This window comes from Acanthaster planci, linkage group LG10, assembly GCF_054643075.1.
Source record: "Acanthaster planci isolate LZ-2023a linkage group LG10, COTS_SCS, whole genome shotgun sequence".
Taxonomy (NCBI): Eukaryota; Metazoa; Echinodermata; class Asteroidea; order Valvatida; family Acanthasteridae; genus Acanthaster; species Acanthaster planci.
This window is the reverse complement of record NC_141786.1, coordinates 20,127,070-20,151,947: the sequence shown is the minus strand read 5'-3', so window position 1 is coordinate 20,151,947 and position 24,878 is coordinate 20,127,070. Positions and strand designations below refer to the sequence as shown.

The window sequence follows — 24,878 nt, the reverse complement described above, 5'->3', positions numbered from 1 at the left end:
AGCCTGGATGGTTAGAGGCTCAAATTCACCTGTTGGTTCATGTTGCTGAGACTAGAGCTAGGATTGGTCACTCAAGCCTGGATGGTTAGAGACTCAAATTCACCTGTTGGTTCATGTTGCTGAGACCAGAGCTAGGATTGGTCACTTAAGCCTGGATGATTAGAGGCTCAAGTTCACCTGCTGATTCATGTTGCAGAGGCTGGAGCTAGGATTGGTCACTCGTCAAGCCTGGATGGTTTGTGTCTCAAATTTACCTGCAGGTTCATATTGCAGAGACTAGAGCTAGGATTGGTCACTCATCAAGCCTGGATGATTTGACGCTCAAATTCACTTGCTGGTTCATGTTGCTGATACTGGAGCTAGGATTGGTCACTCATCAAGCCTGGATGATTTGACGCTCAAATTCACTTGCTGGTTCATGTTGCTGATACTGGAGCTAGGATTGGTCACTCATCAAGCCTGGATGATTTGACGCTCAAATTCACTTGCTGGTTCATGCTGCTGAGACTAGAGCTAAAGTACAGGTTAGAATTTTAGCTGACATGCAAACATGCTTGTCAGCATGTACCGAGTCAAACAGACATAAAAGGAGATAACCGCACAGACGAAACACGCTGACCCTGCATAACAGAGAATGCCGACACCGCAATCCAATCTACTAAGTATAAACATGCACACGCTACCAGCAAACCCAAGAACGGCCAGGCCTTTAATGACCGGATGGCATTTTCCCAGTTTCCCACAACAATAAGTATTCAGTTTGACTGCAGCTCAAGTTATCTTCAAATCCCAGGGAAATGTGGTTTGTAGTTTACCTTGTATGAAGCAGGCGTCACAAATCATATTGGAAGATAAAGTGTTTTGTTTGACCATACAGGATCGATGAAAGTGCCATGCAGGCAACACTTTTGGTTTATGTCTAAGTTGTTCCAAAACTTCTGAATCAGGCACAGAAAATATTCGCGCGTGAAATCAATTTTTCAGCCGAGAACTATAACTAGCAGTTTTTATGATAAAGCATTTCCTAAATTAGAGAAAACTGTTTTGTAAGAAATCCACAAAATATAAACAGGGTTTGACCTCACCGGTCCACAAGCCCAATTTTAGTCAAGACAGCCCACATGGCAGAAATCCTAGCATACACATAGATAGTTGTTGCCATACTCGCCATACTAGAGCAGAGTGTGTTCAAAATCATGTGAATATAAATTCGATGTGAGGTGGGGATTTTTCCCATCAGTTTTTGACCTTGGAGCTGAAAAATCTACCAAAAGAAATCGCTCTGATTGTAACAAAATTACGACCAAACTAAACGGCAAAGATCGTACCAAAATGATAGGAAGTCGGATCTGCACATGCGATGTACATATCTGCATGGGAGGCACTATCTGGGTGCAAACCGGGTACAGTCATGAATAATACAGCATATGACGTACAGTGTACACATGAATAAAACATGTGATGCTTCATGAGCCGATACTGCATTTGCCATGCACAGCGCCACAAGGGTATGCTTTTCCTCAGATTATGTACACGTATGTGTGTACAGTTGTACACACATGTACATGTAGCTAAATGAGTTGGAATGTGCTGAGGTGGACTGGAGAAGCAAGCAGCTCCTCTCCCATTAAAATATTCCATTACATAGCACAGTGTCTCAACATTAACCTCTCCTAACCAAATCCTATTGTCTGGCTTCTCACACCTGTTTTTACTGAACGTCAGAGGGTGCCAGCATGTTCCTGGTGCTATAGGCAGGTACTTCAGGTAGGTGGAGCTCGTAGGCTTGGTTGCCAGTCCACCTAGGACAGGGACAACGTTATTTCCAACCCCTGGTAGGTAGTACTCGTTAGCCTAGGTTGGCGGTCTGCCTAGGACAGGGACAACGTTATTTCCAACCCGGGTAGGTAGTACTCGTTAGCCTAGGTTGGCGGTCTGCCTAGGAGAGGGACAATGTTATTTCCAACCCGGGTAGGAAGTACTGGTTAGCCTAGGTTGGCAGGCTGCCTAGGAGAGGGACAATGTTATTTCCAACCCGCGTAGGTAGTACTCGTTAGCCTAGGTTGGCGGTCTGCCTAGGAGAGGGACAATGTTATTTCCAACCCGCGTAGGTAGTACTCGTTAGCCTAGGTTGGCAGGCTGCCTAGGAGAGGGACATTGTTATTTCCAACCCGGGTAGGTAGAACTCGTTAGCCTAGGTTGGCAGGCTGCCTAGGAGAGGGACATTGTTATTTCCAACCCGGGTAGGTAGAACTCGTTAGCCTAGGTTGGCAGGCTGCCTAGGAGAGGGGCAATGTTATTTCCAACCCGGGTAGGTAGTACTTGTTAGCCTAGGTTGGCAGGCTGCCTAGGAGAGGGACAACTCTGATCATAAACCTGTGCAGATAGAGCTTGTTAACCTTATTAGTTGGAAGTCTAGCTATTCCCGTAGCTGTTTGTATGTGACAGCAGTCACACCCCTGGCAAAGTTAGTTTTAAAGGATATATCAGTCTTTGCATGTGAAGACTGTTTCCCAGCAGAACGAGCGGATAAGATCAACAGTGGATCCAACGGTCGTGAAGGTGGTGTCAGCAAGCGCTTTGGAGTGGGTTAGAGCACGGACGGGACATGTAGTAAGTCCTGGTCATCCACTTCAGCCTGGCAGGCGATCTCCAATTGTAACGGTTCATTGTGCCATTTGACAAAGACTCACCAGGTCGAGAGAGTGGGACGACCCCTGTGCAATGATTCTCCCACTATAAAACACTCACACACAGGTCCGTTATGCAACTCATCATTGATCTGTCGTCCCTTTCAAAGTCTTGCGGCAATGGGCGAGTGGCGGTGGCAACAGTTGTTTGGTGAGTACTGGCAGTTGTCAGTCACAAACCTGCACGTAGGCGGCCTTTGGGAGAGTGGTCACTTTCCTCCTAAACTTGAGTGCAACCAGGAGAGGTCGGCAGCACCTAGGGCAACCCGGCAGCCTCTTTAGGACAGCACTGCCCACCATTGTATGAGGGAGGGGGTTAGAAAAGGAACTCTAAGCAAATGCCTTGCCCCTTCAAGTCTGATCAGCTCAGCGCAGTTGACAGACTCATCCTAATAGAATAGAATAGAATAGAATAAGAAAATAACCTCCTAGAATAATAACAGTGAAAGCAAAACGAAAACGAAAAGAAAATTCATCACGGGAGGAGCACTGGATGCCAAGACACCTGCTGTACGGTGAATTGGTGTGTGGCAAACGAAGCAGGGCCGGCCCAAGAAGAGGCTCAAAGGCTGTGTCAAATATAACCTTCAGATGTGCGACATACACCCTAAGGACCTTGAGTCTCGAACCAGCAACAGCCCACTATGGCAATCGCTTGTGCACAAAGCCAGCTCCAGGTTCCAGGAGTCCTGTCAACAAAATGTGATTGTAGCGAGGGAAAAATGCCACCAGCGAGACAGCCGGCTGATGACAATGACTGACTTGCGGTGCCCCCACTGTCCCAAACTTTGCGCATCCAGCTTCAGATTGCGCAGCCACCTTTGAGTTCGAGTTGCTATAAAACGATGACGTCTTCTTTGAATCCGAAGGACCACTACCACATACATATACCTGACTTGCGCCCGTTTGTACTCCACACACGCTCACAGTTTCATGCTTAATATTTTTTATCAAAATGTGCCTGATATTTTGCGCCTGTTTGTACTCCACATGTGCCCACAATTTAAAAAACCTAAGTATGAAATAATGGGTGCATGTGGAGTATATATGGGTGCAAGTTAGGTACATTTAAGAAAAAGAAATACCAAGTATGAAATTGTGGGCCCTTGTAAAGAACAAACGGGTGCAAGTCAGGTACATTTGAGAAAAAGAAATAGTAAGTATGAAATTGTGGGCGCATGTGGAGAACAAACAGAGCAAGTCAGGTACAGGAGCCTACCTGTATAGTACATGTTTTATTTATGTTACGTCATATGTGTCCTACAGTTGGGGTCAAAGGATTAGGATGGTCGGGATGGTAGGAGGAAAATGAGCTATCCTCCTACCCATGAAGTTTCCCATACAGCCTGCGTCTCAAAAAGCCTCTCCTGATCAAACTCCTTCTGCTTGGCTTCTTGTGCCGACCCTGTTTAAAACTGATGGCAGAGGTGTGAAGGCGGGTTTCTTGCGCCTCAAAACCAGATTGCTCCGAGCAGGTGGGGCACGTAAGCCTTGGAAGGCAGCTCACCTAGAAGGAAAACACTGATTCCGAACCCGAGCTGGTGAGGCCCGTTAGCCACGGCAACCCACCGAAACCATTCGGCAGCGGGAATGGTGGATTTGTTGATTAATTTCACAATTTGGCTCTAGGCGTCGGTCTACACGCTGACCAGAAGGCGAAAGTCACCGCGAGGGCTGGGCCCCTTAAAATGGTGGAGGACGTATTTAGGCTCCCTTCCAGCATCCTCTGCAGTAGCACCAGTGCCAGGTCATACTGGCAGCCGCCTTTCCATCTGGGTCCCACTGGGAACGCCAAGAGGGCCTCACGGTAACTGACTTCTGCACTGGCGTCAAACATTTTGCCAAGTCAGCAGAGGAAGTCCCACGGTGACAGTGAGGAAGGCGATGACAGCAGGCTTCATCAGCTGGAAGCTGTTAGCTACACTCCTGCACATGGGTAGCCCAGACGTGATGGTTCTGTGCTCATCAACCACAAGCAGAGGCGGCGCTCGGTCCTGTCTGTGCGACCAGGCAGCTGTTTTTAGAGATAGCACTGCATGCCTCATTCAGAGGATGCCCCTGGTGGGGTACACAAAGCCTGCTCGTTTTAACCCTTGCCAGACTATCACATCTGGCGGGGCTCCGTTACCGCGATCAAAAGAGTGAACTGCTTCGAAAGTCTTTTCCAGCTGGAATGTGCGGACCTTACTTGACTGTGCTATCAACGAGCAGCTAGAACAGAAAACTGCTATTGTCGACAGAGAGCTAGCAAGATACCATGTTGACCTTGCTGCACTGTCGGAAACCCGGTATTCTGGCCAAGGGTCATTAAAGGAACAAAACTACGCCTTTGACTGGTCTGGAGGAGACTCTAATCAGTGCATGTGGAGTACAGACAGGCGCAAGTCAGGTACAGGAGCCTACCTGTATAGTACATGTTTTATTCATGTTACGTCATATGTTGTATTATTCATGACCATACCCAGCTTGCACCCAGAGAGAGTCTCCCTATCCATAACTTCATAAATATGTATGTATGTGATGCGAAAGGGCTGTAGCTTTGTTGTCGCTGTATTGAAATGAATATATGCAATACACTCATTTCGATTGATGATTGGTGGTTGGGATGAAAGCACTGGAGTGGTTGTAGCTTCATGATTGCTTGGTAGTGGCATGATCGTAGCACGGTTACAGCAGAACATCTGTTATTGGCATCGCAGCAAATGAAAAATTCAAATTAAAATTTACGCAAATTTACTGAAATTCTGATACAGGAATTCCATAAATTAAGAAATACTTCATTGTAAAATCAGCTTGTTATTAGAGTTCTAGCTGAGGAATGGATTTCTTTTGTGGTTACTGTTTATCTGTGAAAAAAGTTTCTCGCGCAATCAGGAATTGCTTAAAACCGATCTTGCATCAGAATCAGCAGGAAAAGTATTGTCGTCACTCCAGTCCATTGGACGAGTTTAAAATTCAAAGCTTACACTGGGGAAAAAGTTTTGTAGTATCTAAACACACACAGTGCACTATTGGCCATCTTCAATGAAATAGGGCATTTTTCAGATGTAATCCGACTGAACAACTTCGCAATCCAAAACTAAAAGAAAAAGGCTGTATCATACATACATGTATTCCGATACTTTAAGACGGTCGTCTTGTCAGCCAGGCGCTACATGTACGTGATTTCACTTATTCAATGCGCTGCCATACAGTGTACATGTACATGCACAAAGCTGGAGCAACCGCTCTGCGTGTGGTTAACTGTTGTCAATCACCTCTGCTGTCTGCGGTCACAAGCCCTGCCGAGATGAGGTCTGGGGTCAGGCTTGTCATGCATTGGACCAGCAATGCAAGGTAAAACCTGCAAAGCGTGTATTGAACAGCGTGTCAGGTTCATCACTTATCATGTTACAGTGACAGCTAAAACTCTGACCTGTACTGTACAATTGGTCACTCAAGTAGCATGACTAGAGGCTCAAGATCCCTCAATGTAACTGCTCAGAGCTAGGATTGGTCACTCAAGTCTGGATGGTTAGAGGCTCAAGTTCAACTGGTTTGTGCCTGTGTCCACGAACAGGACATTTCACCCTTTCTATAAAAACAGCATATTAGATGGAGCTATTCAGGCCATTTGAATGGGATACTTACATCAACATATAGGTCAGAACACCTGGACGGTCATTCTTGAGATGGTTTGCCGGTGAAAGGAAATATGGAAGACAAAACAGTGAACTCTGGCGGGAAAAAGAAAAAGAAAGGTGAAAATCTGTGATTACATGTAGGTGGTTACACCTAAGACAAGTTTGAGTGATGACGATGGTTAAGTGCTTTGATAGATGTCAGCCAAATGATGTACGGTAGAAAGAAAAGAGGAAAGATTAGAAAAGAAAAGAATAAGAAAGGAAAGACTGTGCCACTTCTATTTTTAACAGGGATAGGAACAGGATCAAAAGTTTCATGAAGGATGGACTCATTGATAGTGAAGCACAATCCAGCAAATTGTAGAGAACAATGAATTACCCCCCCCCGATGCCTCCAGAGGGGGGAGGGTGTGCACAGAGAACCCATGATGCCTCCAGAAGGGGGAAGGTCCACAGAGAACCCACGATGCCTCCAGAGGGGGGAGGGTGTGCACAGAGAACCCAGGATGCCTTCAGAGGGGGAAGGGTGTGCACAGAGAACCCATGATGCCTCCACAGGGGGGAGGGTGTGCACAGAGAACCCACAATGCCTCCAGAGGGGGAGGGTGTGCACAGAGAACCCACGATGCCTCCAGAGGGGGGAGGGTGTGCACAGAGAACCCACAATGCCTCCAGAGGGGGAGGGTGTGCACAGAGAACCCACGATGCCTCCAGAAGGGGGAGGGTGTGCACAGAGAACCCATGATGCCTCCACAGGGGGGAGGGTGTGCACAGAGAACCCACGATGCCTTCAGAGGGGGGAGGGCGTGCACAGAGAACCCAAGGTGCCTCCACAGGGGGGAGGGTGTGCACAGAGAACCCATGATGCCTCCAGAGGGGGGAGGGTGTGCACAGAGAACCCACGATGCCTCCAGAGGGGGGAGGGTGTGCACAGAGAACCCACGATGCCTCCAGAGGGGGGAGGGAGCGCACAGACACCCCACGGTGCCTCCACAGGGGGGAGGGTGTGCACAGAGATTGAGAGAACCCATGATGCCTCCAGAGGGGGGAGGGTGTGCACAGAGAACCCACGATGCCTCCACAGGGGGGAGGGTGTGCACAGAGAACCCACGATGCCTCCAGAGGGGGGAGGGTGTGCACAGAGAACCTACAATGCCTTCAGAGAGGGGAGGGTGTGCACAGAGAACCCACGATGCCTCCAGAGGGGGGAGGGTGTGCACAGAGAACCCATGATGCCTCCAGAGGGCGGAGGGTGTGCAGCGAACCCACGATGCCTCCAAAGGGGGGAGGGTGTGCACAGAGAACCCATGATGCCTCAAAATGGGGGAGGGTGTGCACAGAGAACCCACGATGCCTCCACAGGGGGGAGGGTGTGCACAGAGAACCCATGATGCCTCCAGAGGGCGGAGGGTACGCAGAGAACCCACGATGCCTCCATAGGGCGGGGGGTGTGCACAGAGAACCCACGCTGCCTCCACAGGGGGGAGGGTGTGCACAGAGAACCCACAATGCCTCCAGAGGGCGGAGGGTGCGCAGAGAACCCACGATGCCTCCACAGGGGGGAGGGTGTGCACAGAGAACCCACGATGCCTCCATAGGGCGGAGGGTGTGCACAGAGAACCCACGATGCCTCCATAGGGCGGAGGGTGTGCACAGAGAACCCACGATGCCTCCAGAGGGGGGAGGGTGTGCACAGAGAACCCACGATGCCTCCAGAAGGGGGAGGGTGTGCACAGAGAACCCACGATGCCTTCCAGTGTTGTAGTCGAGACCTTTATGTACGAGACCGAGACCAAGGCATTCGAGACCGAGACCAAGACCGAGACCAGCTCTTTCAAGACCGAGACTTTTGCAGTTTGAGACCGAGACCAAGATGACCGAGACCGAGACCTTGCACAACATATACAATATATAGGCCTACATGTAGTTCATTAATGGTAAACGTGGTGGACAATTGGCATTAAACAGCAAAATTAAGTGCAGATTTTACATGTAAAGCACACAACATATTCCATATTCCATGAAAGAGTTTTATTTGAACTCTGGGAAAAAACAGCACACAGTTATTTTGACCATGAAGGCATGGACTGCCGATGCTACAGAATTTTGTATAGAGTATACGGCATAATTGTATATTAAACATGTACATGTACAGAGTTTTTGTGTTCCATATGTATAGAAAAATTAACGTGGGTGGGCCATGTCCAAATGTTTAAAAAGGCAAAACGTGGGGTCTGAGTTGCTCGGACTATGCCAAAAGGTGTGCATGAGTTCAGTTTATGAGTTATTCTCTGTAATGATCAATGGACACGTTAGTAGGGTCACACAACATCGTGGGCAGTTCCCCATTAAAAGTACATGTACATGTAGCCTACATAAAAATCAGGATTTTACCAATCCAAGTTTCCTCACTGATGTGTAAACATTCTACCGTAAGAATACTTTCCTGACACTTTGTTTGGAACAAGAGTGAAGAAAGACAAAAGACGACCACAATTTAAGTTTCTAACAAAGAATTGTACTATCCAAATGGTACCTGACTCATCAACTGTGTAAAAGGGTCATTAAGATGAATGCACTCTCCTCTATTTATACAATTGGCATGAGAACGAGTTCTGTCGGCCGGCCAAGTGTTATGTGCTATGCGTGGCGTGCGTGCAGCCCGGCGTGTCATGTGCATAGTACAGTGTGTACATGTACATGTATGCATTGCATACACACAACTGACGTATGTGTACCAGTGAAATGAAAGAGGTACTGCATGCAGGGTACCAGTGCTCCGGGCAGAGAATATGCATTAGTCTCCATTCCAGCTTTGATTTCATTCTTTATCGTGAATACCATGTCGTACATGTTCCAAGCATACATGCGGCATTGCGTGCAGTTCGGAACTAGACTCATTCGGAGGTAAACTTGCGCTGCAAGCAGCACTGCTGTATACATACAGTATGTGTGCTGTATGTACCGTACGATCTGCGTACGTGATTTTGCCGCGGCTGAGCGTGAATTGTTGTCGCATATTTTCTGCAATTCTGTCATGGTCTCGGCAGGTCTCGGGTGGGAGACCCGAGACCTCGGCATCTAAGACCGAGACCAAGACTGAGACCAACCCTCCCGAGACCGAGACTCTTGTAGGCCGAGACCAAGACCGAGACCTCCAACACTGATGCCTTCAGAGGGCGGAGGGTGTGCACAGAGAACCAACGATGCCTCCAGAATGGAGAGGGTGTGCACAGAGAACCCACGATGCCTCCAGAATGGAGAGGGTGTGCACAGAGAACCCATGATGCCTCCAGAATGGAGAGGGTGTGCACAGAGAACCCATGATGCCTCCAGAATGGAGAGGGTGTGCACAGAGAACCCATGATGCCTCCAGAATGGAGAGGGTGTGCACAGAGAACCCATGATGCCTCCACAGGATGTGTGCAATCAGGCAAGGAAGTCAAAGATCTATAAAAAAGCTAAATGCAAGACAGTCCACAGGTCATCTTATAAGTCCTTTAAAGCACACGATTTCAGAGACTGATGTTGCGCACATTTCATGAAGTCCGTAAGCAGGTAAGCACGGCAAATATGCACAAGTGCCCACAGTCACTCTCTTGCATGTGTTTTCTACATGAAACACAAACATGCACAGGTTCAGTTTGTGTACACAGATGGTTGCCAGCACAAAGTGACCCACGGTCTTTTGTGCAGTCCTCTTCACTGCATTTGATTTACTGCACAGTTATATGCACGAAACAGTAATGCACAGTTGTTGGGCAGCACAAAAGTGCAATCTGATATTCCTGTGAGGGACACTTGGTGCAGTGCACAACACGCCACAGCTTTGCTGTGCTTGATGTGTTTACCAAGTGACCCAAAGGGTGACTTCCGCATAAGAGGGTTAAAGAATACACAATTTCAGAGACTGATGTTGCACACATTTCATGGAGTCCATAAGCAGTAAGCACCGCAAATGGCACACTTACTGTTTCTCTGATGGAAAATTTGCTCAACTCAGTGACATAACAATGAAAAACTGTGAGCGTATTACCATTTAAAAGGTTAGCAAACTTTTCAACTGTAGTAAGTACATGTACAACTTTAAAGCAGCTCCATAGGCCTTTTAACAAGGCTGCCATGTCTGTCTCGTTCCCTTTTGGCCCACTGGCAGTAATGTAACTTTACATATTGATAAAAGAGAACAGCCTATTTTTTTCCTTCCAGCCTCAAGTTGGTAACATTGTTTTAAATGGTAGAAAAGTGAACTGGCTGCCATGTGAGAGAGGTCTATGAATTGAGAACCCACAATGCCTTCAGAGGGGGAGGGTGTGCACAGAGAAATCACGATGCCTCCACAGGGGGAGGGTGTGCACAGAGAACCCACAATGCCTTCAGAGGGGGAAGGTGTGCACAGAGATCCCACAATGCCTCCAGAGGGGGGAGGGTGTGCACAGAGAACCCACAATGCCTCCAAAGGGGGGAAGGTGTGCACAGAGAACCCATGATGCCTCCAGAGGGGGAAGGGTGTGCACAGAGAACCCACAATGCCTCCAGAGGGGGGAGGGTGTGCACAGAGAACCCACAATGCCTCCAGAGGGGGGAGGGTGTGCACAGAGAAACCACAATGCCTCAACAAGGAAGTGTGCAATCAGGCAAGGAAGCCAAAGATTTATAAAAAAAGTTCAATGCAAGACCGTCCACAGGTCAGCTTATAAGTCCTTTAAACCATAAAATTTCAGAGACTGATGTTGCGCACTTTTCATGGAGTCCATAAGCAGTAAGCACGGCAAATGGCACACTTACTGTTTTTCTGATGGAAAATTTTTTCAACTCTTCTGAGACATAACAATGAAGAACTGTGTGAGTGTATTACCATTAGAAAGGTTAGTAAACTTTAATTTCTACTGTAGTGAATTTAAGTACAACTTTAAAGCAGCTCTATAGGCCTTTTGACAAGGCTGCCATATCTGTCTTGTTCCCTTTTGGCCCACTGGAAATAATGTAACTTGACATATTGATAAAAGGGAACAGACCAGTTTTTCCTTTCAGCCTCAATTTGGTTACATTGTTTTAAATGGTAGAAAAGTAAACTGACTGCACTGTGAGAGAGGTCTATGAAGCTAGGCCCCAGTTTTTAGCAGTAGAGTGCTTTCAAGTACATGTACACTTTACTTTAACAAGACAAAATAAACGGCAGGGGTCAGTGCGACAGTGAACACTTGACAACTTAACACATGATTAGCGGGGGGGAGGGCAGGTGTGCACAGACAGCCAGTGAACGGGGGTCAACATGAGGGTGTAACCATGGACCATGCTGGAAAGCTGAACATGATTAGGGGGGAAGGTGTGCACTGAAAGCCAGTGAACGGGGGTCAACATGAGGGTCTTACCATGGACCATGCTGGAAAGCTAAACATGATTCGGGGGGAAGGTGTGCACTGAAAGCCAGTGAACGGGGGTCAACATTAGGGTCTAACCATGGACCATGCTGGAAAGCTGAACATGATTGGGGGAAAGTGAGCAGACCTGCCACCTTTAGAATCGCAAAAGTGTATTTGAAGGTTTCAAAATGTGTATTTTTCAATAAAAATGTGTATTTTCCCAAACAAACAGGAAAGACAAGCTTGCAAGTACCTGTGTGGGACTACATACTATTTGAACTTTAATACTAACTCGTGCATGCTTAAATGGACCTTATAATTTCCTGGTGTTGCTCACAGCAGTTGCTTTCTTGCATTTACGCAACAGTTCATTTTGGTGTTCACGTTGCTGCCATGGCCTGGCTGTGACTTGGGTGTATATTTTGTTTGTGAGAGAGTCTGACAGGACTGCAGTGCTTAGGCTGGATCTTGAGTTGGTCGCATTTTTGCGCACTATGCTGAAAATTCTTTCGTCCTCAGCATTGCTGTGGGAGATGGACAGTATTGCGAGAACCAGCTTTAAGAGGTGTTGATACTTGAGATGGATGGTTGCTTTGTCCTTGATATTGGAAATATCAAGCTAACTTTCATCTGCCCTTTTCTCCAACAATGAGTCCATAGCCAGTTCCCCATCAACCTGGTAGTTTGTAAACTCTATCTCCAACTGGTAAAGTTTGTCCTCTATGATATGAAATCTCTTCACAAAATACAGCACAGAAGAGAAGCCTACTGCAAGTCGTTTGTTGACATTTGCCACCTCTGCATGTTTCAACAGCACATCATTCAAAGGAAATACTTTCTGACAGATCCGTAGAACTCCTCCAGTTGACTTGATGTGAACTGGTGACTACTAATGAAGCCTCTAATTTCCTGACCTAGGACTAGGTCTGCATTTGCTTTTTGGTTGTTTGGATCCTTGTACTGGCATTCCCTCAGGTCTGATAAAGGTTTGAGGATGACTGGTCTCACAAATCTCAGCATAACATCTTTGAGAAAACCATTCAGTTTTTCATGAAGCACTTGTATCATTGGTTCATCTCTCTGAAGTTCTAAATTCAGATGGGTGAAGAGTGGTAATGTTTGTTTTAAAAACAAACAATAAAGTTTATTGCAGTCATCCAGAGGTGTTGCATGAATGTTTGCAGCTTTTGTGGTTGCACTCTTGTCAGACTTTGGCATTGAGGCTGCATTACCAGTTGGTTTGGTAGTGGTTGATGTGGTGCTTTGCTTTGCTGTTCTCTTGAGGGGAGCTGCTTTCTTTCCTAGGACTGCAGCTGTACTCTTGGCCACGGGACTTGATGTAGGTTTCTTCTTGGGGATTGTGTAGGCATCGATTACCCTGGCAAAATCATTGCTGCTGCTCTATGAACTGTGAACTCCAGAGCTCTTTCCAGCACATGATGCTGTTGTAATGCTTGCACTCTCTTTGGTTTGCTTCGATTTCTGTTTCTTTGGTTGATTTGAATCGTCCTCATTCTTTCTTTTCACTGACCCATGACCAGCTTCCTGCTTGAATTATTCTAGCAATGCAGGCCACCGTTCCAATAGTCTGTTCAAAGCTTTCTCAAGGGAGAGCCATCGGGTGCACACGTTTCAATATCTTGTGATTTGCTGTGCCACACAGGCTCTGCACTCCTTTCACTTTGTAAAACCCCGACTCCTTAACTGACACTAGATGTTTTTAGTAGCGCTGAATTTTGAGTCTCAGTAACCGAACTCAAAGCAATCGTTCTGGCCCAAGTGCACAGACAATTCAGACTTAAAAGATGTCTTTGTTGACAAACAGAAGTTGGTTAAGAATAGAAGTTTCTTTTATTCTCAAAACTTCGCCTCATGCAAGGCTCCTCACAGTCAAACAGGGAGTTGGTGAGGAAAACTGTTTGCTAACAAGTATTTCACCGCAGCAAAATACTTCACAAAGCAAGTATTTTCTCAACATGAAAACACTTCACAGGCTCAAAGCATCGAAGCTGGTCTCATCAGACTTTAGCTCTCGGCTCGCAAAGTTCCAACTTGATTTCTCAACACCCTTTGAGGGTTGCTATACTCTACAAATCAACTATATTAACTTGGTTACTGAATATAAGTCACAAGTAAATTATTTGCAGTAAGGTTACATCACCCTGCTCTAAATTGATGACTAATTCCATTGATCAATCAGAATAAAACCAAATGATGTAAACCCATGACTTATATCAATTACTTAATAAAGTTTCACCCCTTCATTTCAAAGAAATATTATTCCATGAAACAAGGAAAGTTGTGGGTGCACTGGCTTCCGCCCCCACATTCCAAGTAGCTAACCAAGTTTTATCAAGGGGTCAACTGGCCTTGGTGAACATCTGGTGTTTGACTCATTGACCACTACACTTTTCTGGAAACCTTTTCCCAAAATCTCAACACTGCGCTGTGTTCCCTAAATATCAAGTCGATGGTCACATGGACTTTATTAGTGTCTACGGGATGTGATATTTGGGGTCAACAATTTATTACAGAGTGGACGTGAAACAAGGGGTATGGGTGACAGTCAAACTGTATGGTTGGTTTATTGCTCTAACTTCTCTTCATCCAAGTTCAATGTGGGTTTGAAGCCAGGTGTAGCTTAACATAATACAACACACAAAAGGCAAAGTTATAGAGAGGCGAAGTTGTATACGAGTGTAACTAAACTATGGTTTGGCAAGACCATTGGAAATGCAAGTCAGACGGAGTGGGTACGGTACGTGTGTGTAGCATCGCACAACTAGGCTACACTCATCAGGCCGGGCTGTGGTGGGAGCTGTCCTGGACCACCACGGTGACTAGCAAGGGCTGGACGGGGACAGCGCTGGTATGTACCGACCGCACTGCCGCTCAGACCGCAATGTGTTGAGCGCAATGATAAGATCGCCGCACTGTGTACCATTGGCTCAGCGTAGAGACGGGGAGGACTGGACTAGTTAGCAGGACAAGGGTGGCGAGGGACACGGGGGTGTCTCGCCCGGCAATCGGTTCGGACGTAGCGGTGACGGGCCGCTACGACTCTCACTAGCACCCTGGGCTAATTCATACCGCTCTCGCATCGGTCCAAGCTAAGCTAGCTGGCCATTCATATGGTTACATTTCTTTGCCATAAGAATGGTTATTATCGCACTTATCTCAGAAAGGGTCCAACCGCCGCACTACTTTAGGTTCCGCTCTCACAACAAGGGTTTGGTCCGCCGCACCTGACCGACGAGTCAGGGAAAATCTGCTCTATTTATAGGATTCTAGAGGCTTAGGAATTAATAAAATATGAGCGTCGCTGAACAGCTCAACCAATGAAAATCTTCCATCTCAAAGGGTCACATGACTTCCTGCTAGAGTCGTGTGCAAGAATCTAAGTGTCGTGTGTAAAAAGGTAAAAATACAGAATAAGAAGTCATGTGTACAAAGTGTAGAGCCGGGTGCCTGAAAGTGCTCACCCGGTCATCTGCGGCAAATGATTGACAGTTACAAAGTCTGAGGTTTTGGAACATTAGCATTTCAGGGAACCTTACCACACGTAGCCACGTGGAGGGGGAATTTCGACATGCCAAAACTGAGCAGAGAAAACACAAGGATAAAGGAGTGAAGGAACACGCGATCACGCCAGAGTACAGCATGAATAACTTAATACAAAATAAGCGTCTCTGCTACATGTCCATAATGCATAGCTGAGCTACATAAGAGACCCTGAGAAATGCAAGGACAGAGAACAAGTAAAACTAGGGGGCGCTAGAATTCCAAGATTTGCGGGTGCGTAAAAATGGTCACACAGTTCTTTGTGGTGCTTGGACGACTTCTCCAAATAATAGCAGATGGAGATCAGTACATCAACTGGAGTGAAGGGCAAAGTGGAAGCTTCTTTTTTTCTGCTGCAAAGTGAAGACGGTGGCAGGGGCATCCAAGAACCAATCTATCTGGATTCTCCTTCCTCATAAATGCTGCTACACCTGCATGAATGCCCATCATCACAGACGTGTTGTCTGCGGAGAAGCAAGTGCAATTCTTCCATGGAATCTGCTTTTCTTGCAAGGCTTTGTTGAGTGGTTAAAAGATGTTTTCCCCTGTTGACCTTTCTTCAGTAGTAGCGATCTCCAGTAACACACCCATAACTTTGTTCACTGTTTCATCAAAGTAGCAAACAACAACTGGAAATAGCTGTTCTTCAGCACCCCTATCAACGCTACCATCCGTTGACAAGGAGAAAGGCATTTGTCTCTGTTTCTGTGTGATATCATCTGGGGAAAAAATAAAAGATACAGGAAAATGCAATAAGCTTTCAGCAATATTTTCAATGAGTTCAATTGGCAAAATGTGACCTCAATGGTATTTACTGAAACTCATTTTGATTAACTGAGCGCAGAAGTGACAACACACAAAAGCACAAGGTTTGAGGATCAAAAATTTAAAAAAAAATTAAGTAACACAGCTACACCTCAAATGGGGATATGTAAGAAAAACCTCACAAGACAGTAAGTTAAAAAGTGCAAACAGATTATGGTGCCTAAGCAGGTGCATGTCGTAACTGCAAGGGGTCATTTAATCAGACACAGAAATGACACAATCCCATCTTCATATACATGTCTTGGATTCCAATTGGCACTTTAGATTGATTCATGCTTTTACATGATTTACAAACCCATCAACATTCTGAACATACATCCATTATGCATTTAGGCATCAATTTTAATTGATTGACTGAAATAGAAATGTTGGCCGCAAAGGCCTAGGCTACAGCTACATCATCAATCATGCATCATCATTGCATGGCACTGAATTAAAATTCACAAAAAAATCACAAACAACTTGCATGCATGGCAAGTAAAGCCTAAAAAAAATCGCCAACCCTAGTGTTTTTATGGCTTTTTCTAAAAAAAAGTTCTGTAACTGCCCGACCCTGAAAATTATCACCGACCCTAGAATTGTTTGGCTTTTGTTTTTGTTTTTATGTGTTTATGTGTACTAAAAGTGACTGCATTGCATAAAAAATTGGACATAAAAATTTTGAAAAACAATTTAGCACCCGACGCACCCTATTTGTCTGTGACCCGTTAGGCATACATGTATGCCAACCAACAATTTTTTTAGACCTAATTTTCCACAAAATCCACTGATAAATCCAAATGCTAAAACAAATTAATGTTACTCACCTTTAGTCTGTTCACCTTGGTGTCGTGCAATAGCGTTAGTTTTTGTCCTACTATAAGCAAACTGGGATGCAATTTTGCTGTCTGGAAACATCGTCATCACTATGTCTGTGAAATCATCCGACGACGTAAATGGCAGATTGTGCAAAACTACGTAATCTGTCCAAAGGGTCTCAGCTCTGATGGTGCTTAAATCTTCAGAAGAGATGAACTTTCCAATGCTGTGGGTCGCATTCTTTGTTTCAGTATGGTTTCAGCGATGTCACGGATTTTACTGCTTTCGATGTGGCGAGATACATCATAACTCCCACTATGCGCGATACTGAAGTCAGACCTACACAAAGTGCAGTGAGCGTAATGTTCACCTCTCTGGGAAGTTAATATGAATTCAATTTTTTTCTGTATATTCCCTTTTGAAAGACTGCTTCTGTTTTGGGGTGTCCTTTTTAAAAGTCGAAGTCATCTTCATTCACACAGTTTTTACGTCGGGAAATTTTTTTGCATGCACATGAAGGTACACTCCACAATGCATGCCGATCAGTTTGGTATGCAACGTTCCGATTGGTCAATACGTGCGCTACCAGGGACATGTGTACATCGCGTACACCACTCGCAAATGCTCTACTTTACAAGTTCGCAATATCAAACTGCGTGACATGTGGATTAGTCTTGCTTGCAGCCGCTTTAGCTATTTTAGCTTAGATTTGTGCCCTCTTGTTTTCTGTCCATGTCAAAATTATCAAAATCCATATTTTATGGTGATAAAAACGTATGGTCGTATTTCCATAAATTTTTGGTACAAAATACCCCAAAATCATACAGGTTGGTAGGTATGGCAGAGCACTAGTGATGTGGGTCAACATGAGGGTCTAACCAAGGACCATGCTGGAAAGCTGAACATGATTAAGGGGGAAGGTGTGCTAAGAGAGCCAGTTAATGTGGGTCAACATGAGGGTCCTACCAGGGACCATGCTGGAAAGCTGAACATGATTAAGGGGGAAGGTGTGCTAAGAGAGCCAGTTAATGTGGGTCAACATGAGGGTCCTACCAGAGACCATGCTGGGAAGCTGAACATACATGTACAATCATACCATTTCACCACAAACGTTGAGGATTCATTTTCCAAGGAATGCCAAATTTTCTTTTTCCGATCTCGATGTAGATTTCCTGCCTCTAACTTCTTCCATGTCTAGTAAAAGTGCCAATTCTCACCCTATCTACATGCAACTTCAATGGAAAGATTGGAGAAAACTGAAAACATCCCCAGAATAATCAACAGAGGTTTTAAGTGCCGCGCTGCAGCATAGGAGACTTCCATTGTTAGAGAACAATAAAGTCATGCATTCATAGTGTCACTACACTGAATGGTACATTGTCTTAGTAATTGTATTGATGGCTTCAGAGAACAACAAGGTCATGTTCTCCTACAAGCCACAGTGCTGTTTGCTACATTTAGTAGTATTTTGTAGCTTTCAGTAATAGGGTTAAGGCATCCCTTTAAAACACCCATTTCTTGTGTTTTATATCAACTTTCATAGGTACAAAAAACACATTAATGGTACACTCGGGTTTCTTTACATTTTGAAAGAAATCATTTGAAAAATCCTGAAATCAGGAAAAAATCCTGTCAAATCTCACCCCTGAGCCTTGCAGTGTGCTGTGCAATGCTTTGTGATTCCAACAGGTGCTATATGGAGTCAGCACCAGAACATTCACTAGTACTGCAGGCAAAGAAGTAGACGAGTCAGGATACTCATTCATGCCACACTCCAGTCAGGCATCAATGCTGTGGATGTAATAAGAAATTCAAGGCTCAAGATACAATTGAATGCCTATTAGTATGTACGTATCGGCTGCACCATGAAGTGACATATATACATGTACGACAGTTTTAGTGCACCACAAAGTAATGCATCGTCTCAACTTTGTTCACACAATACATCAGTTCATGATGCAAATGACTGCATGCATGTAACAAGATTGTTGGGACTTTACAGATGACCTAGTTGTAACAGAGACCTTGTATTATTGGAAAACAGAGAAAGCAAAGATGAAGGGAAACCTAACACTTTTCTTGCTATATTAATTTAAAGCAAGATATGTTGGATATTAAAAATCAATGTTTGACAACATGTACATCCAACTGAGTTCAATTTGACTCAGTGACTCTGAATAGAAAGGTTGATGATGTTGCTATGTTGCACCATAGAAAACATTTTGAAGTGCTGTTTGCCTTTTCCGAAGAGTGTATGATTCAATGGTGGTTGGCCAAGAGCCATGTACTCTGAAAAAATATCAAGAGCAAACTGGAAGAGAAATTGTCAACCTTAGAGTAGTGGAAGAGGATCCAGCGAGGACAGCAGGTACCAGACACATCAAGGAGGAATCTCCAGCTCTACGTGTACAGGTTTGTCTCAATCAAAGGATGGTGACGGAACGCATCCTGTAGTTGGCTTTGGGGATGGGGTCTCACTGTTGAACAAATGACAGATACTAAACGGTCAAGGGCAGGTGGAGAAATGCCCCAAGGGTGAAGTGCACTAATCCAAGCCACATTGGAAACAGTGCAAAGTTAACCCTAAAAGAGAAATCAACATTTCTTCCCGATGTCGCCGCAGTGCGGCATTTATTCAAGGGCTGAGCCTACAGGAGTTTTAGAGTTACACTTTGCAGTCATTTTTTAACCAATTTTTGGAAAAAACCAAACCATTCTTGCACAGCACTGATGTATTTTACACTGGGGTATTCAATGCACAGGGCCAGACTGAGTATGCATACAGCTTTGTATTTCCAATGACAGGTAATGAAAAAAATAAAAAGGTATATGTCTGACTGTCTTCAACAGTCTTCAACAGGAGCGAGGAGCCAATCCAACTACCCATTGCTGTAATGAATGAGACTTTTACAGACCAAAGCCTCTGTTCAGAACAGGGTCCATAATACATAACTGTGTTACCTGATTAAGAAATGTTGATGTGAGCTTTTGTCCTGAAATAGAATACATGTACATGTATGTATACTTCAATAATACAAATTTGTGTTTTATAATGACCTTTTAAATGAGATCTTTTCCCACTGGAAAGAAATTGAAAAAGAAAAGAAAATTTAATTCAAACAAATCCACAATATTAATCCATCTCCTTCACCATAAAAGCCAGCTCGACCAATCCTTTTTTTTTTTCTTATGTGCCAACGGCCCAAATTGATGACGCTAGAGATGTTATGTGACACGGGTAATACCATAACACATGTATTTTCAGCCCCATTTCCAACAGAGGCTATTCTCTGTAAAAGCCTCGGATTGGGTGCTCTCTTATCAACATTTTGGTGGAGTTTGCCCTCTTCAGTAAACCCTAAGAGGGGTCAAGAGAGGGCCAAACATTCCCAACAGTGCTGGCCCCTTTTGTGGTAATGACACTTCACTCGTTTACAAATGATTTTATCCTCAGGCAAACTTGAATTCTCAGTTCTGATTGGTTGTTCCATGGCAACAAACAGTGTGATACATGTATAACTGTATTGCACAGTTCATATCAAACCCAGCGTAATGCACTGTTCTAACTCAATCCATTGCGCTATTTTTAGGCTAAGCAATCACACATCTGCATCAGAAGTGGTGTGTTTCCCTCATGCTGATCATCACAGGCGTTTACATGTAAATGCACGTACAATACTAACAATTTCCTTTCCTAGTGAGAGCCCAGTTCTTATTCTTTTATTATTGAAATAAGTTAAAACCAAAAATAAATCCCATGCTCCCTTAGATAAAATCACAGAATCGTGGTACATCAGTGTTCCTATTTTTCCTATGTGCCGTATGATATCTTTTGTCTTCTTTCTTTATGTAAAAGCGCTCATACACATAGGTCCCCTTTTCTTTACTGCGCGTCAAGTTTGCTTTAAAGATAAATTCGTTATCAAGCTTGTGCCCGCTGGACAAGGAATGTAGTGCGCCTGTGTCCCGTATACCACTCGGCCTTTGGCCTCATGACATATGTTTAAGCCATCAGAAATATAGTGGAGAGCACACTATTAGACTGTTAACATTTCAAATCATAGAAATATGAACAAAGAGCTGTTCCCCCGAGATACCGGTGTGAAGGTATTTCTTATACTACAAAACAAACTTGGACGAGTTCAAGAATCTATACACGTGTGTTTGATGTAAATGTATGGCTGAAAGCTAAAAGTTAAGGTGGGTGCACCTAGGACAAGTTTCAGTGATAACAATGTACGTGTAGTTAGACACATGTCGCCCCAATAATGGCTGGTAGAGGCCTCTGTACAAAATCCCAGGTGTACATGTAACTTCCTGTCTTTGGATAGGTCTTCCACAGCCTTAAATTGAAAAGGGAGGATCCTGTTGTGACTAAAGTGTACTTTGACCAACGATAGTTATGTGATCAACAGATTCTGTTCAAATTGATCAATCAATCACACAGATCAATCAATTACCCCTCCCCCACAATGTCTTTATACTAACAACAGGGAGAGGGAAATCTGACAAATTAAACCCATCCCCCCCAAAAAAAACCTTCAAGACAGTCTCAGGCAGGGGTGAGATTAGAGGAAAATGCAATAGCTAGGAAAAAATCACCAGAAAGTTTGAAGGCTCCACAGGAACAAAGAGTTTATAGCGTACAGGTATCATTTGAGTTTAAGGTACCTCTTCAAATACCCATTTCTTGTTATTAAAATTAATTGAGAAACACCTTATTGGTTATCTCAGCACTTTCCAAAATTTAAAATCCACATGAAAAAAGATAAAATCTGAAATCATGAAAAATCCTGACAAATGTCATCTCTGTACAGGTGATCTTCTTCCAAATCCCCATTTTTCCTGATAATGGCTAAAGTTTACAACCTTCCTAGTCACATGATTTTACGTTGACAAAGGTTCTGCATATGTAGTTCATGAAGACAGTGAGCACAGAAAAAGGCACGCTTACTGTTCCTTGGATGGCAAATTTCCTTGTCCTTTACAGTAATAATGGAGATCTCCATGCATGTGCAACCTTCACAGTGTTCTCCACGGGCTGTTTTAGCAGGGCGGACTGCCCTGCCGAAATTTTGGGCCGCCCCGCTAAAATCTTGCCGCCCTGCTAAAATTTGTGCCACCTGCTAATTTTTTGGGTTGTCTATGTTTCCCTGAATGTCTCCTTTCTCAAGATTTTAATGAAATAGAGAATTACCGCAGTTTGTGGATCGAGTTTGAGTTTACCGACAATGCTTATGATGTACTGGCAATGGTGATCGTTGGCTGCCTACCGTTATGCATAGTCAACCTTGTGTCCCAAAAAACCATTGCGTGTGTTTTGTACATGTACACGTACACTGCATTGCGCAAGCGTGTACGTGTACACGCAGTGCATGTGGCTGGTACCCTTGGCGCAACATTGTTTTGCGGTGTGTGCGGGACACCAATGGAAGGACAGTGCCATGCCTGAGCGGCCCCAATGCTCTGCTCCAATGGAGGGGTTGCTTCATTTTTATGACGTGAGCTGGAAGTTGTAAACTTATCTTTGCCTGAACATATTTCTTTTCTCCTTTTTTATTCAAGGGCGCATTTGGAGGCTTGTTTTTACTCTGCCTTTTCACAGTCAACTGATCATTGAGAAAACCACATGCTCTGCTCATCTCAAGCATGTCTCAAGTCACTAACATGAGGTTCTGCTAAAAATGCTCCGAAAATTAAACTAATGTTGTCATCAAATTGGAACCTGGTGCCATGAAATTGGTACCCGGTTTTCAGAGAGCAGAACGTGACAGTACTGGAAGGATTAGTGCAGTAGTGAACACTTGACAGCTTACTATGATGGGAAGGGAGTGCAGAGACTGCCAATGAACATGGGTCAACATGGTCTAACCACGAACCGTGCTGGAAACCATACTGAACAGCTAGCCGGGTCAGTCCATGCAGTTGGGACACAATGTCAAATGTCAATGTCAATGTCAATGTCAATGTCACAGTGTCAAATGTAACATGGGTTCCATAAGAATGAACATTATTTCCCTGCCTGTGGATTCCAAATTGACATTGTTATACATCCTGCAAGGCTGAATACAGAGGTGTGTGTTAGTTTTACAGAGTAAATGACCTACTCTACAGGTCATGACAGGTGGTGAAAGTTACCCATGTAAAAAGGACACCGTCACAAATTGTGCCCCCACTTCATGGAATGACCCAGCCATATTATTTCAACCGAAATATTGATTACTCATCTTCCACAAAATTTCAAAGTTCCCTTTGCCCATCTAAGTGACGAAGCAATTAACTTGTACATGTGTTGTAAAAGTGAAAGTTCTCACCCAACATGTAGCCTCATGTACTGCTCTCAACTTCAGGAGAGAGATTGGAGAAAATTGAAACATCCTCAAAATAATCACAGAGCCTTAAAGTGCCCCACAGTTGCTGGGGTCCACGGCATACATTTGTGTTTGCATAAAGGCACTCCTTGAAACATCCATTTCTGGTGTTCTATATCAACATTTATCCCTAAAAACCACCCTAATGGTAAACTCAAGATTTTGAAAGAGATTGTTTGAAAACCCTGAAATCAGGAAAATCCTGATGAAAAATCTGAACAAATCTCACCCCTGCAATTTCCAGTGTGCTTCTGTGCAATGCTTTGCAATTCCAACAGGTGCTGTATGGTGTCAACGTCAGAACATTGGCTGGTACTGCAGGCAGAGAAGGAGATGAGTCAGGATACTCACTCAGATACCAACACCACTGTCAGGCATCAGTGCTGTGAATGCGATAAGACATTCAAGATGTGGGTGCTAATCTTTGCTGCACTGAACGGAATTCTTTCAATTATGAACCTGATGACCCTAACATTATCATCGCTCAAGATACTTGTCTTCATAATCTATCAGTTGCACTACGAACCAGTACAGCAACATCCAGATTTTGTACACTTGTTATGACAGTTGGTGGTGAAGCAATTATCCAAACAACGATATGCATGTTGGGACTTCACAGATTACCTTGTTGTAGCAGGGACACTGTAGTCTAGGAAAGCAATGATGTATGGAAAACCTAAAATGGATCTTGCTATAAGCAGGATACAGTCATAAATCACTGTTTGACTGTATCCCATTTCAACTTGTCTCGTTGTTTCTGAGTTGAAGGGTTGGTGTAACTGTGTTGGATTGCAGATTATATTTTGAAGTGCTGTCTGCCTGTTCTACATAATGCAACATTAAATGCTGGTTGGTCAAGAGCACATACTCTGGAGCAAAATAAAATAAAGAGCACACAAGAAATGAGACTGTCAACCTTAGAGTAGTGGAAGAGGATCCAGCGAGGACAGCAGGTACCAGACACATCAAGGAGGAATCTCCAGCTCTACGTGTACAGGTTTGTCTCAATCAAAGGATGGTGACGGCACGCATCCTGTAGTTGGCTTTGGGGATGGTGTCTCTCTGTTGAACAAATGACAGATACTAAACAGTCAAGGGCAGGTGGAGAAATGCCTCAAGGGTGAAGACCACTAATCTCTACAACTATCTCTGTGCCACATTGCCAACAGGAAAAATTAACAAAGGGTGAAATAAACTAATCCAAGCCCATCAATTTAAAGTTCAGGGCTCAATTACATGCAAGCCATCATTACTGGAGTTTTGGAAGCAAAAATCAAGTTTTTGTTTTGTCCCTACTTTTTTCATTTGTTTTCAACTTTTTGTTGGTTAGCTGAAATTCAACCCCAAAAAGAACAGCCTGCTCACAGCAATTTTTAAAATGGCTTCCTTATACTTTCTCATTCACTGTGGACCATTTTCATCTGTAAACTTATCAACTGTTTTCTGGATGGAAGCACCCAAATTCGGCTGAAATATCCAAAATACCTTCATTTTTCAGCCAAACAATCTCATTTTTCAAAAGAAAGTGTGAGAAAACTGTTTATGCAATTAGTGCACTGCATCTTTAAGATAGATTTAAGGGATCCATACTGAGCCCTTGTGAAGTCCACAGGTGGGAACCCTCTCTTTATGAACCATTTCATT

At 44.4% G+C, this 24,878-nt stretch overlaps 1 protein-coding gene and 1 long non-coding RNA gene across 14 annotated transcripts in view; one reads left to right on the top strand and one right to left on the bottom strand.

Annotated features, from left to right (window-relative positions):
• Positions 1 to 24,878, top strand: part of LOC147797972 (uncharacterized) — a 224,158-nt gene that overhangs the window by 14,855 nt on the left and 184,425 nt on the right. The gene's annotated exons all lie outside the window — the stretch shown is intronic.
• LOC147797978 (uncharacterized) overlaps positions 1 to 24,878 on the bottom strand; it is a 76,187-nt gene that overhangs the window by 3,615 nt on the left and 47,694 nt on the right. For 7 of the 12 annotated variants that reach the window (XR_015426758.1, XR_015426762.1, XR_015426759.1 and 4 more), the window contains 7 exons: positions 24,151 to 24,296; positions 23,464 to 23,617; positions 19,195 to 19,340; positions 18,507 to 18,654; positions 6,321 to 6,406; positions 5,799 to 6,033; positions 255 to 513 (listed from right to left, as the gene is read on the bottom strand). Coding sequence is in view for 1 of the 12 variants with exons in the window: in XM_087142330.1 (XP_086998456.1) it covers positions 6,321 to 6,406; positions 18,507 to 18,629 (209 nt within the window). In the remaining 11 variants the exon portion in view is untranslated. Of the gene's footprint in view, positions 1 to 254; positions 514 to 5,798; positions 6,034 to 6,320; positions 6,407 to 16,457; positions 17,203 to 18,506; positions 18,655 to 19,194; positions 19,341 to 23,463; positions 23,618 to 24,150; positions 24,297 to 24,878 lie in introns of those variants that run through there. The other 5 variants (XR_015426755.1, XM_087142330.1, XR_015426754.1 and 2 more) reach the window with 4 other exon arrangements.